Raw genomic sequence first — 15,264 nt, forward strand, 5'->3', positions numbered from 1 at the left:
GTAGATATTGATCTGGGATGAATGGGATCTAGATTTGTCCAGTTGGTGTGAAATCACACACCAGTTCCTAATGTCCTTACAAAGGTACCATGCAAAGGTATCTACCAACTTGCAATTTGTTTCTTTCTTGGGGTCAAACTCCCCAAGTTTTACTATGTCGGTTAGTAAAGCCACAGATAAAGCTGAGACCGTTACACGTAGTTTAAATATCTTTTCAGGCCATTTGTTGTGTTCTAGACCCTTTGTTGCATATCCTGAAAATAGAAGGAGCAAAACACACTGTATCCTTATGGAATCTGTGGTCACACTCAAAGCTTGTGTTGTAGAACCGCTGAAGGAAACCTGAGAACATAAATAACGAGGACATATTTAGATAGAGGCCAAACTGAGTTTTGGGACAGATCTTGGCACCGTGCATGGGAGTGAGTAACTACTCAATAACAGGTACATGCTAATGTCATTATTATTTTTATTACTTAGCATTCCAGCTCACCCCAGTAATTCTCTGGGCATAGAATACAACACTTGTAGACATATGTAAGTAAAGGAGCTTTGATTCTTTTGACGTGAATACAGACCAGTTTTGTGCTGCACATTTAAGAGAGCCCCAATTTGTCCTGTGATGTGGAGACAAGGAGTCATTTCCTTTATTTTTATATCCAAGTTTTCATTGTTTTAATTGGCACCCTACCAAACTGATAGATGCCTCCAGTTGTGTGTGTCAGCGTGGCTGCCGAGAACATTACAAACTCAGTAATTACAAGAGACGATTTCCCCATTATTTTCTTCCCAAAGCATTTTCTATGCTGGAAATGTTATGAAGACCTCAGAAACTATGGTAAAAATACTATTTTTAAAGATGAGTTTTTATTGTCTCTTCTTAACATAAAAGTAATGTATGTTTATCATAGGAAAAACAAGTAAGCAAAAAGAGGCAATGAAAACCACCAAATCCAGCACACAGAGAGAAGCACCGTTGCGGTTTATGTGCATTTCCTTCCAGTTCTTTCTCCGTACAGAGAAGTGTGCTTTTAAGTGGCATCCTAGCACAACATCCTATTTTATAATCTCTTCCCATGTCTTTGTTCTGTGTCATTAAATGGAATGTCGTTTTTCTCTGACAGTATTTTTTGCATGGGTTCTATCATATTTATTTAACCAGTTTCAATTGCTGGGCATTTAAGGACTTTTTTTACTTTGATCTTTTCTTTCTTTTTTTCTATTATAAATAATTCCCTGGATGAGCAACTGAGTTGTCATTGTGGAGGGTTTTTTTTTTTTTTTAAATGTTAAAATAGCTAAGGTATTTAAAATGTGGAGAAAGTGCTTCGGTGTTTCAGTAAGGTACCTGGCAAGATGAAATGGTTGCAGATGAGGTCTTCATGTGCCTTCGAGAGCCTCCCTTCTGAAGGCTCCCAGGGGCCACAGGCGCATACAACTTGCAGGTGACACTGGGCAGGGGCCCTCTGTAATTAGACAAGATCAGTCATGCCAAAAGGGACTGTGATCGAGTAGAGTAAGTTGAAGTCAATTCTAGTTGGACTTACCAAGGGAGCATTTTGTCCCCTATTGGTTCCTGTGACAAATTCAAAGGGATTCAAAAATTTTGCGCTCACAGGTGAATTTCTTTTTTTAATTCTTTCAGTTTTATCTTTTAGGTTGTACAAGCTGTCGTGCCCTGAATTAAAGTGTGCTTATCACTCCATCCTTCTTGCCAGGAATGCCATCTCCAACCACACTGAAGAAGTCGGAGAAGTCTGGTTTCAGCAGCCCCTCCCCTTCGCAGACCTCCTCCCTGGGAACCGCATTCACACAGCACCACCGACCTGTCATCACAGGACCCAGAGGTGAGCCGCTCCACAGGCAGCCTTGCTTGTGCTTAGATCGTGGCCTTGGGAGCAGCGTAGCAAAAGGAGAGACAAGGAGGCCTCTCCCAGAACACTCCTGAAGACAGTGAGTGTTTCAGTTTCTCATCCTTGGGGACAGCTTTGGCATCCGACCCGTGATTCTTACCCCAGGCCAGAAAAGGGACCAAACTTCTCATTCCCAGTGGGATGTTGCAAAGAGGTGGGAGGTAATTTGAACTGAACCCAGATCAATTCTGTCCTACAAGTTGGACGAGAGGAGTGTGTGTGTGTGTGTGTGTGTGTGTGTGTGTGTGTGTGTGATGAGTATATTTTCCTGTAGTTAGTTACCTGTTTTCAAGTAAGAGCTGTTTTTCATTCTCTCATCCCTGCTGATTCCCTGTCCTTGAAACCTGATTTCAATATGTGGCATTTTGCATTGAGGCTGTTTGCATCACGGTGTTGACGAGCAGTCTTCACTCACTCCTTTTGAAGTGGTAGATAGTTTGTCTGGTTTTCATTGCAATGTTTTCATTATTTTTGTCTCGTGTGCTTTTAAGTTTATTATTAAAATGTGTCCACAAGAAATATGATTTGTATTTTACATTAAAGACAAGCTTTAAACCTCAAGAGAATGTCAGCAAATCACTTAACTTGATCTTATTGCAAGATGAAAATATTTATTAGTTTGTTTATGAAACTCCCACAGTAGGAGTATGAATAATTGTAACCACGTTTACTTTCTTCCATCAGATTGTCGCTTAGGTAGGTCTGTGATCTACCAGCTGGTGTTATAACACATCCTAGAAAGTTATGGTCTCTTGTCTACTTTGACATACGCCTGGGGAAACTGATATTTCTTGCATTAATCTCAATGTTAGACCCACAAATCTGAATCCCTTTATGACTACTCTGTGAACATCTCAGGGAAAAAATGGCAGTTGAGAAGGCCGTCCAATGCACGTGCAGCAGTCACACTGAAGAAAATAAGTATTCGGACTATTTTGTAAAGCAATTACTATATCCATAATTATGAAAACTTACTTGCTTCATCTTAAACATCTTGTGATGATTGACAGAATTTTGTCAAGATCCCTTATTATTTCACTTGTGTGGTGTGCGTGCATGCGTGCATGTGTGTGTGTGTGTGTTATAATCAGAAAGGCAACATATATATTTTTTCTAACTTGAAAACGTTGCATCCACATTGGATTATACGGTCCCAGAATGAGTCCCTTTCAGTGGGGTAGCATTATGATATTATCCTCAGAGTCAGCATTCATTAAGCATCTAAACGGTGGTGGAAAATAAAAGATATGAAGTCCTTTTAGTCAGAAGATTTTCGGTTTCAGGGAGATAAGGCATGTGACGTTTCTCATCTTTCTATGGTCAAGTTAGCATTTTAAATGCTAAATGAATGTTACAAGTGGAAATTTCTGCGGGAACTCAGAGGAGGAGATAATGGAAGTTCATTTGTTCTTTAAACAATTTACTGAGTGCCTGTCACCGAGAATTCAGTGGTTCCTGTCCTCATAAAGCATACAGTCTAGGGTAGAAGAGAGATGCAAGAAAATAAGCATTTAGAAGATGATGTGGAATGTGCTATTACCACTTTTTATCTAATAAAGAGACTTCAAAGTGTAGACAGCATTGAAGTCAAACCTTAAGATGTCACTTACATGAACAGAGGGCATTCCAAGCAGAAGAAAGATTCATAGTGTAGCAAGGTAATAAGGATTGGGAAGAACAGGATGCTAGCAATCAGGATAGCTGGGTGCGCTGCCTCTTTGCCTTTCTGCTTATCTTGTGGATTTTTTAACGTCCTCACCAATAAAATGGGTCAGTACTATTGTTAAATGAACTTTTCCTCCCAAACTCCTATTCTTACGTAGAGACACGATAGAACGATTTTTGTAGAGACTCTTTGAGGAACATAAAGCAATGTGCATATATTATCATTTATTCATTAAATATTGAGTGCCTTCTATGCATCTTCCCTTAAAACCATAGTTCTACACATTATTAGAACAATTCTGGCATTTACCTGAGGACCAAGATTGGGAGCTTCTTCATGCTAGATATTTAAACACATTTGCTAAAATGACCCACGCTGGGTTGAATCAGAGTGGACCTCCTTAGCCTTCAGAACAATGAGCTTGGATCTCCTATTCATACCGTGAAAAAAATGTTTATGAGGAAAAGAGAAAGATGCCTAGTTTAAGAATTATGGAATACCAAAGATTCTTTGTTTTCACCAGAATTCAAGATGGTTCCCAGCATCCTCGGTTCTCCTTTCTGGAAAATCTACTCAGGTACCCATTCTTATTGCACCCTGCCCCCCCCCCCTTAGTGGTCCAGTAAAGGGAATTGGAGTAATTTAGATGAAACTCTTCATTGGCGTCTTTGTGGCAAGAATCACAGAGTGGAGATGGACTAATACGAGACATTTTGGGGCTAAGATACTTTTTAAGGTTGGTATTGAGCCTCTCTCTGTCTAAGAAATATTTGCTGCAGGTGCCATATTGCCCTTTATTCTTCTCTGAACCAAATGGAAAGCTAATGCTTGGAATGAGATCACAGGATTAAGAGTTGATGTTTTAGGAAGATGAGGCCAAACTGAAGGAGAGAGAGTCTGACTGAATGAGCCAGTGTGGAGTAAATGTGATGTGTACATAAAGGAGACTTCAATATCGATGTTCCTTTTATTGTAAAGAGTTGCCATAACCCAAATCAGTAAATCATTAGAGAATCCAGACAGACAAGTCAAATTTTAAAGGGCCTGGAAGAAGAGAAAGGTGTGTCCTTTTTCAGGGTCCTGAGACACAGGGACAGGGGAAGCTGTTCTACACCCTTGCTCAGAATCACATGGCATATTCACCTCTGCATAGCACCCAGACTACAAGGCTTCTGCTGCCTCCTTTAAAAATTTCTTAAAATTTCTAATGGGAATACCTTGACCAGACAGATGCCAGTTTGGAAATGCCATATTTGGAAATTTGGTGGACACTGTTACAAAGGAAACCTCTCTTTGGAATTGCAAAGCAAATGCAAAAAAAAAAAAAAAATAGGGCTTTGAAGGGAGGGAGCACTGCACAGTGGGTAAGCATAAAAGCTCAGGGGTCAAACGGACCAGTGTTGGAACCCTGTCTCTACCACCGTTACCAGCTGTGTGAACACGCTACCTTGCTTTACTTCTCTGAGTCATAGGTTCCTCATCTATAAATTGGAGATCATAATCTGTACCTCAAGAGAATCGTGTTGTCTAAGGAGCAAATGAAATCATGTATTTGCAGTTTGCACAGTGCCTGGAAACAGAGTATGTACTCAAGTCATGCAAACAAGTAACTCACCCATTTTTACCCAGGCTTTGAAAATTTCATGCTGTCCCTACTGCTTTCAACTGTCCGCATTTTGTCCATTCCAAGACCAGCTCAAATATGATTTTCTGCATGAAGACCCCTTAGCTCCACGCAGGCCGCCAGCACGTCCCACTCCTTAAAGTCCCATAACCTTTCACCAGCACCTTGTTTTGCTAGTTAATGTACAAGTCTAGTCGCTCTCCCAGAATGAAACCTTTGAAAGGGAGGATCTATAACTTGCACTTTTCGTTACCTTACTGTGTCTCGAGCAATGGATTTTATGCTCAAATATTGGTTGAGTAAATAAAAAGTACTCAAATTACACATCAATGTACACGAAAGGTATTCATCCCCTCCCTGACACTTGACAAGATCATATTGCTTCAGAAAAATCTAGAGTGATAAATGTGTAATAGTTTAGGTAGGACTTCTTTATAAGGAATATCCAAGATGGGGAAGAACGATGGCCTTCCATCTAAAAAAAAACATATAAGATTGTATGAGTAAAACTTTCATATAGAAGTCATGGTTTTTCTTAGTTTCTGCTATTCTAATCACTTCTCTATGTACATCGTGATGGTAGAGACACGCGGTTTCTTAAAACAAATCCTCTCTCTGATATTGGCTTTCTTCATGGCTTTGATAAGTCACTTACCCCTGTGGCCTCCGTTTGGCCATCTGTATCATGGGGATAATCCTTGGCCACCTGTGTAGTTAAAGTTAGGTAAAGGGGTGAAAGCATTTTGGAATATCCTGGAGTGTGGAGAAGACATTAAGTTTCCATAAAAGCATTTGTATGTCATTATACATTATTACAATCACTATGCACGTTAAGCTGAAAGATTGGGCTTTCAAAGACTTTCTTTTATCAGCACTTAAAATTTCAACCATAAGAAAGTATTTAATCACGACAATTTGTTTTATTCATGATAATTGAAAAAAATCTTTGTTCTTCCCTTTGCTTTTTTAAGAGTTATAAATTTGTCTGGTGATTTAAAGGGTCTAACTCCTTTTATTGGAATTATTTGGAGCAATCAGTGATATTTTGGAGTCTCTTGGAAGTTCATCTTGAAACTTAGGTGTCTGCCTAAAATCTTTGCTATTTTCAAAAACAAGATAATGTACTTAATTTAAGCATTTCATTTAATTTAATGCTTTACACTAAGTAAAGCAACTCTGCGCTTTGGGGACTTAGGAATGGGGAGTTGCCTACACTAGACACATTGAAAGGTGGAGGTTGAAAATAATTAGCAAGTAAGCACTTACTGAGCTTCGACTAGAACCACAAAATTTGAGAATGGTGCTCTGGAAATCTGGTCTAATCCATTTCCTGTATCAGCTAAGAATGTGTTTGACTGAAAGTAACAGAAGATCAGACTAAACAGGTCATATTTTTCTCATATAAAAACGAGTATGTGATTCAGGGCTGTTATAGTCCAAGGATTGAGATTTTATCTCTTAGCCTTGCTTTAGTGGTTTGTGTTCATCCTCATGCTGTGACCTCCTGGTCACAATGTGGCTACTGAACGCCTGCCTCACATCTGCATTCCAAGCAGAAAGCAAGGCCAGCTCATTCTGCCACCTTTTGTAGAATGTTACGCAGCATGGTCCGAACTATGTCACATGATCACCTCTAGCTGCAAGAGAAGCTAGGAAGTCTAGATTATTTTTTTAATGGAACACATTGCCACTCTGTATAAAATTTGGGCTTTATAAGCGGGTTAAGTAGGAGGGTATTCCTGTATTCCTCATTACTCCTGCAGATGAGAGCTCAGCCAAGAACAGAAGTCAAATCTCCAGTTCAGTGCCTCTTCCACTATATCAGTAGGTTCTACCTTTCTCTCCCCACTGGAAGAAATAAGCTGTATTTACTTAAACAATTAATTTGTTTTCACATTTTTTATTAGTCTAAGACATAACATAACCATTTAGATCTTTTGATAAGCATGACATAACCCATGTTATCACACTGAGTTTTTTAATAACAGCCATAAACAAATCACTTGACCTTTTTTTATTAGCCCGTGAATCCTTGCTACTGGTAATACAGGGTTTCTGTTAGACGCAAGTCACTTCAAAACACAATTTTTGAAGTCTGTGTGACTTTTTTGATGTTAAAATTGACTTGCACACTCCCCTGACTGTCTGGGGATCCGTTTGTTTTTTCCACCAGTGTTTATCAAGCGCTAGGGTGTGTACAAGGCGCTCTACGAGTTGCCGAATAGAGTGAACAAGAGAAGCCGGGACTCTGGCCTCAGAGAGCTCACCTCCTGGTGGATGACGGGACAAGAAAGCCAGCAGTTGTATTGCTGGGATAGGGGAAGCTCGGGGTGTTGTTGGGGATGAGGGCATCCTGCCGGAGAACTGCCGTGGCATTTTGGCATTGCGAAGAGTCCAAGCATGAGACTTAACCCCTCCTCTCCTGCAGAGTGCCTTCTGGTTGTCAGCATGCAAAAGAAAGCAACAGCAACAGGTCGTGCTTTTAGATAACTAAGTACTGAGGAATTAAAGACATACATGATGCCAGCGTGAAGCTAAGCCACCCACTTCTTTAGGAGTCAGAAAACACATACACACAAAGGCAGTTTAGAAGTACAATTGCCCCGGTACCGAAAATATACATAAGATATGCTGAAACAATAAACATATAAACCAAAGATTTATTGTGCAGCTTTCAAAGAGTCATGCCAATTTCTGTTTGGAGAGGTAGTCAGAAGTTTATATGCTCTACAAACCTCTCTAAGTCCATGATCCTCATGATTCAAGCAGGGATCCTGCTCTTAGGGATGAAACATCTAAGGGTCTGCAGTTAACAATATCTCCCTGTTTGGCCAAGAAAAACATAGTGCCGACAATTATGAGAATTAAGATCACTTTCCAGGAAGTGGAGGTCACCAGGAAAGGTTGGAGGAGTGGGGATTCATAGACAATAATAGAGGAGGAAGGAAAGAGAGGTAAAATAGGAAGGCAGCAGCTATCACTGGACGACAGGGCCCCTTAGAGCAGTAACTGTGGCTTTCTTCTTCCTACCGATGTTCCTCAGCCTCTTGCCTGGCCTAAGGCAAGCACTCAACAAGTATTTGTTGAATAAATGAATGACCGCATGGATTTTATTGAAGACACACAGCAAGTGTGGGAATAACAGGGAGTTATTCCCATCCCCTCTGTGTAATATAACATAATATTCAAGTGCATGTATTTGGTAGGATTTAGGGAGATGTGTTGCATGGTGAATAAATGCTCAATACATATTCACTTTGCCTTAATGAAGAGCTTCTCCCTTGCTAGGCATTAAGAGAAATACTGAGCTCAAGATGATTTGATCCCCCTCGTGTAGAATATTTGCTGTAGTATTACAGACTTTTTTGTCAAAATTGAGGGCCCGCAAGAAGAAATATTCCCTTTATCGCCACCATAACCGTGGTACCTCTCCCTTGGCTCGGGCCCCCTCTATCTAAGTGATAGGTGTGTTCAGCTTTCTCATATCGTCTCTGCAAACTTCTTTGCCTCTTAGGAAAGCTTTTAACTTCGTTGTAGAACCTGCCGGCGCTCCTTTCAAAGGAGCTGAATCTAATTTGTCTCTCCTGGTTTAGTGCAATTGAATCATCTCAGGGAAATGAGAAGCAATTAAGTACCTGTTGCTAACAAGGTGCTGAAATAATCTGCCAGCAGACACAAGGTGTTTATTTATTCTTGGAGTATGTCATGTGAGAAAACATTACGTTGTCATTCTACAATAAGAATTGCCAGATTTGATTTCCAGATGCAGGCATCAGAGACCTAACAAGTACCACCGTTGAGGAGTTTTGAAAGACAAGTAAGTAGGGCTTGTGAACGTTGGTCAAGGTTAGCTCAAGTGCTGGTGTCCAGCCCCGTGGGAAGCACTGTCGATGGGACTGGAAGGATCTGGATGGCGAAGAGGAAAGGCAGCTTTTTAGCAAAGGCCCTTTAAGTCCCAGTTCAGGAAATTATTAAATTCATTAGCCAGATACTTACAACCAGCTATTACTGCCCAGCCAAAGGAAAAAACAGTGCCAGCAAATGTTTTAAAACTACAACTAAACAAAAGTCAGGAAGCGTGTAATTAAAACTGTACCTTTATTGTATTGTAAAGAGTTTCACTATGACATGGAAAATATTTAAAGGAGAAGGCTGTTTAGCTAATTTGTCTGCAAGTGAACTGCTTAGTGGAAAACTATCCTAAATTAACTGTAAGGCCACCCACCGAGCGAACCTCATAAAAGGCCATGGCTGCTCAGCTTGGTTTTGTGTAACCGTTCAATAATTACTAGATAAATGCATAACTAAAAGCTCTATTACACTAATAATTTGTACTGAGATAGATGTGTGGGACCCCCTGCTGGGTTAATTTGTCATCCCCGCAGCAAACTTCTAAAGAGAGCTCTTCTGTAGGGGAATCGTGCTAATATGTGGTCCCAAGGAGGACAGGTTAGAGCAGTAAGACCAATTGGCTCCTTAATCTCTTAAAAAGGCAAAATGCCCCCGGGGTGAGTGCCAGAGAGAAAAATAGGGTGATTAACCACGTGGGCCTAGATTTAAACTCATCTCGACAAAAGAAACTGCTCTCCCTTGAAATTCCTTGCCCCTTTCTCTCTGCCTCTCTGTCTCTCCCTCCCTCTCTTCCTCTCTTCCTTGCCCCGCTCCCCCACCGTAGACCCACATAGGCACACATGGTGACGGCAGGGTTCTGAGCAAGGTGTCTTTAAAATCCTCTCATTGATAAGACTTCCCGGTATGGCTTGTACTATAAATCACATAATCAGATAAATCCCTAGCAGTTCTTTCTTCTTGGTCTAGCTTAATATCATGGGGATTCCATGTTTGGACTCATTCTTTATTTTCCTCTTTTTGGAGTGGAATAAAAAGTCAATATTGCACTTGTATCTCTCTTTACGTGGAATGTTTTCTTCTGTCACACACACACACACGCACGCACACAATTGCTCTTTTAAATATGAGGCTCACATTGAAGCTTCAGTGCAGGGTTTTCAACCTCCCCTATTGACAGAACCATAAATCATGTTAAAGTTAAGTGAATTACTGTAGCATGGAACTGTGGCTTTAACAATGTTTATGTAGTATCAGCTTATCATCCGTGTAGGCAAGGGGAGGGGTGAGCACTGATATTTGAAATGGGAGTGGACGGCCCTATTAATGTGGTCGCAGTATCACAGAGAATCACCCATTTCATGCCGCCTCCTTTGTATAGTTGAAATTAGTGTACTTAATCACATATAGAGAATGTTGTTTAAAATGTATATCTCCAGAGTAAATTTACAGTTGTCCTGTGCCATTTCTTCATACGAAATGGTGGTTGCTTTCCCGTGCCCCCCCAACACTTCCTTTTTCTGGTGTGCAAAACACACGTGAGCAACATCAGAGTTGCCAGGTTCCAATACAATAATAAGGGACCTGTGAACAAAAACTTCTGAAGGGAAATAAACTGTTTGACCTCCGAGAAAGAATTCAGAGGGGAGCTGTGGAGCACAATGAAAAGTGTGAGGGCTGTGGGGTCAGCCAGCATAGAATTTGGGTCCTGGCTGGCCACTTGGGATCCGCATACGCTCGTGTGACTCACTTATCTTCTACCTGCCTTTGTTTTCCACCTGTACAAAACGTTAAAGCGTGGGGAGGCAGAGGAAGTGAAATGACTTATGGAAAGAGCTGGGAACTGTTGTAAGTATGGTGACTGAACGTTCCCTACCTCTGCGACGACTCCTTTAATCCTTGTACCTGCATTTGCTTTCTTTGACTGTGATTCTCTGGAGAGGGTTCTCATTTCCTTCATTCTTCCATCCCCGTCCCCAGCTTACTCTTCCTACCTGCTCCTGTGGGTCCGGAAGGAGTTCCTGTTTCTCCTCTGAGGGAGGAGCCGCAGATCCCCAAAGGAGGACATGTGGTCTCAGGGAAGTGAGGCAGCCTGGTTACCCCATCCCACTGCTCTTGTCTGGTTGGGAGAACAGGGGAATCTGCCCAGTGGGGCAAGTAAATAGCTCCTCCCACGAAAGGCAGCCCTTTAGCCATGGTAGAGACTTCTCTTGGCTATGTCTTCATTCAGGCATGGCTCTTGCTAAAGTTAAGATGAGCACCTCTTTGGTTATCAAGAGTCTGTTGTTAATAAGAATCAATTCAGCAGGGAATTATTGAGCATTTACCATCTGCCAAGCACGGTGCGAGGCCCTAATGAACAAATCAGACGAGTCCTGCCCCTGCAGTCTAGCCAAACAGGTGGATAGGAAACGATTTATTATCATTATGCTGAGATTAATGAGAGGTGAACTCAAGAAAGGGATAATCCGGCACAGGTATTTAAAGTATTTGTGGGGGGCTGGATTTATGCGTGTCAGTTTGTGTGGGTCCCTTGCACTGGCCTGCGATATGTATTTAGAAAACCTTGGCATCCCTGAAGGATATCTCCAGATCTTTCCAAATCCCTCAGTTCCTGAGCACTGTAATAAAAGTTGTGGAATTGTTGCATAGCCAGTAATGAATGCTTTGAAGATATGTTCATATAGACTTTCAAGTGAAATATTCTTACGAGTGAAAGAAACCCAACCAAATTCCTTCACCATCCCTCTGCTCCTCCAAAAGAAAATCATGGATTGGTGCTTGTAACTAAAGCATCTAGGGGTTGATGGCTTCAGGTAGGGCTGGATCCAGATGCTCAGGTGATACCTTCAGAAATCTGCATGTCTTGTTCTCTCCCTCAGCTCTGCTGTCTTCTCTGTGAACTTCATTCTCAGGCTGAATCTCCTCAGACTGTGGCATTAATGATGTGGGCAGCTCCAGGCTTAATTCCCACCAATGTAACAGTCCCAAGGGAGAAAGAGAGTAGCTTTTTCACAGTAGATCTGGGAAAGGTTCTACTCCTGGATGCTTATGGCTCTTCGATGTCCTGGTTTGGGTCCTTTGCTTGGGTCACTTTTGGAATAATCCTTATGTTTTAAAAGATAAAGGGTTTTCTCCCTGGTGTGGCCTGGGTTGCATACCTACCCCCCTGAGTCAGGGGGTAGGGTTGAGGCCACTCTAACTACATAGGCTGGGGCTGAGGGAAGGATAGGTACCCCCCAAAACCATGAGAGCTCTGTTTCCAGAGGGAATGGTGAAGAACTGCTGGACAGCTCTACTAGCTGTCCACTGCAGGAGATAAGAACAAAGCTGTCCTGAGCTTGGGGCAATGGGCTCAGCTTTCTCCCTAGCCAAAGTGACTTATTCCTGCGGTTAGGACTTGCAGAGCACAGGTAAATTCAGGCACTAGAAAGTGACTATTAGCTCATGCCATGGGCTTCCAGGGCCATGAAAACAGTTCAACGTTTGGTTCCCAGTTATCTCACGTTGCCACATTATATTATATGATCCTGATTATTTCTCACGTATCTTAATTTATTCTGAAAAAAAAAAAAACAAAGCTAAGAATGGTAAATAACCCACAGTCTAATATACTGTCTAGCACATAGTTGATTCTCAACACGTACTTTTTAAATGAGCGAGCCCTGCTATGTAACTAGAATTAATTCTAATCCTGAGAAAATCTTTTTTTTTCTGTGCTATTTTATCCAATTTATAGATAAAGAAATGTGGGCTCAGAAATGTTAAGTGACTTTGCATGGATTAGGATAGGGAGTGATGATTTCAAACACAGAGGAGTTGAGCTCTAAAACCCAAACATGATGTATGATTTCCATTTTGCAGTAGAGGAAGCCAGGAGGCTGACACACAGAGTTATTTGATATCCAACCTGGGATAAAAGCTTGAATCCCTGACTTCAGACACTGGACTGACTCTTCTCGTACTTCCTCCCCTTGTGTGAAATCTACCACAGTAGGGAATAAATCCTTCGGTCCCATGGGGTGTATTCAGGGAGAAACTTGGAATTCGGGAGGATGCTTTGAAAGTGACCTCTGCTTTATAATCCTGTCTCTCAGAAATAGGGGCTTAAACCACACCGTAATTCTGACGATTTGGTGGGGGAAATGCTGCCAATCAGCCCGCACTTTTATGTTTATCATGGGTTTGGTTTATTTGCTTGTTTTTTGCCTTTTTTTTTTTTTCATGTTGGCAAACACTCACAAACTACCAGTAATCCTCCGAGAGGCTGGAGCATCTCCACGGACTTGACTTTGGAAATTTTCTATTGCAGGACTGCAGTCTGTAATTCCAGCACACTTCCAACAGGTTGTTAGAGGACTCCCTGTCTATTTCTGTTGACCTCTGTGATCACCCAGTCTGTAGGGTTGTTTTTTTCTCAAGTGTTTTGCCATGTTTCTTACTCTTCGTCTCTTATTTCTCAGCATTGCTTGCAGATAACATAGAAGCTCAGGTTCCCTTCATGGAATGGGATTCTTGTCCACTTTGCTTACGAAACAGTCCCTCTTCATATTTTCAATAATCATTGCTACTGTGTGGCATTTGAACATATTTCACATTAACCATCATGGCGGCCGAAGCAAGTAGTGTGCAGATGTGGCATATTCAGAGAGGCGGTCCTGTCAGGATCTGAAGGCAGAAAGCTCTATCTTACAGAGCTTGAACAAGCACACTCAGGGATTTTAAAACTCTAAAAATTACAGCCTTCCCAAAGCCAGGATGTCTTAGAGACTGTGTCCAGAAATACTCTATAACTTAATATCTCTGAAACATTTAAAAAATAATTTCTTTTAAAGGGCACATGCTCCCTTGTTTCAGATATTTTAGATTTCAGTGTTATTACTATGGATCAGTTGTACTGAGTATTTGTACCTGTAATCCCAGAGACAGAGTTCCGCTGGAATGCAAAGCTAGGGGAGCACCAACGATTGAGTACAAACTACATTTTGCAGAGGAGAGAACTAGAAGAGAAAGAAGTCACCTGTATTTATAAGCCAAGTAGTGGCAGAAACATAACTAAGAGTCCCTTAATCTAGTTAGAAATTAAAATAATAATAATAATTAGAGAATTTTCCTTGAAAGTACTCCAGATCTTCTTAAAAAACTTTTTTTTTTCTTTTAGCACTAACATGTATTAGAGCTCCGATAAGCAACTCCCAAAAACTGACATGGTGGGCCTTTCAAGGGAATGATAGAAATCATATCATATCTGGGTTTGGGGGAGGAGGGCCAGGAGAAGACATGCACAGATTCTGGTTAGGTTGGAAGCATGCCTGGGTAGCAGGGGTCTATGGTAAAGGGGGAGGTCAGTATGGACGCTCAAGGACCGTAGATCTAAGTGAAAAAAAGAGTCTAGAGGGAGACAGCCCCCTAGTTCTAAGTTTCTAGATTGTCAGAGTTAGAGATTTAAGCAAAGGTACAGGTTCAAAGTATATTTGGTCAAAAACAATCTTTATAGGTCATTGTATCTATGACCATTAGATCATAGTTGTTGTTCCTGTTGCTTTGTTTTGCATTTTGTTGTTAAGGGATTTTTTTCCAAGACCCTCTTGTCATGTCCATACTGATAGTACCTACTCTTTCATCAATATTTATGTATTTATTTGTCCAAGTGACAGATAAGTAGCAGGTCCCTCATACTCTTACTTAATATTCCTTTCCCCTTGTGTATTCTATAATCCAAACAGGTGTTAGCAAATAAGAACTAATTTCAACTTATTCATCTCGCATCCTCATCCTTACTTTTGATAGTATTACCAATAAAAAAAAAGTTATTTATGGATCACTTACCCACATAGTCAGGAACTACACCCTGTGTCTTATATAGTTTCATTGGATCCCAACAACAAATCTATGAAGTATTATTAGCTCCACTGTACAGATGGCAAAACTGAGTCATAGAGAAGCTCAGAAACTTAACAGCATAGCTGGTAAGTGAAAGACCTAGAATTTAAATCTATACCTATCAGACTCTAAAGCCCACAGTCCTCATATTATACTTCTACTTTTTTGGATTCATATGTTTAACTTGAAATTATACACACACAGGTGTGGGAAACCAGCACAGACCAAAGCAGGTTAAATAATGGTGAAGAGGGACAATCAAAGAGCAGTAATGGCGGGTGGGAGGAGGAGTGGGTGAAGGTAGTCCAAAGGTACAAAGAGAAAACAGA

At 41.1% G+C, this 15,264-nt stretch overlaps 1 protein-coding gene across 6 annotated transcripts in view; it reads left to right on the forward strand.

Annotated features, from left to right (window-relative positions):
* Positions 1-15,264, forward strand: part of NFIA (nuclear factor I A) — a 367,611-nt gene that overhangs the window by 286,502 nt on the left and 65,845 nt on the right. For all 6 annotated transcript variants that reach the window (XM_087865942.1, XM_087865944.1, XM_087865945.1 and 3 more), the window contains one exon: positions 1,719-1,847. In XM_087865942.1, coding sequence (XP_087722068.1) covers positions 1,719-1,847 — 129 coding nt within the window. The remainder of the gene's footprint in view (positions 1-1,718; positions 1,848-15,264) is intronic.

The sequence above is a fragment of the Ursus americanus genome, chromosome 12 (assembly GCF_024610735.1).
Source record: "Ursus americanus isolate L20-20 chromosome 12, mUrsAme1.1.p, whole genome shotgun sequence".
In the NCBI taxonomy this organism is placed as follows: Eukaryota; Metazoa; Chordata; class Mammalia; order Carnivora; family Ursidae; genus Ursus; species Ursus americanus.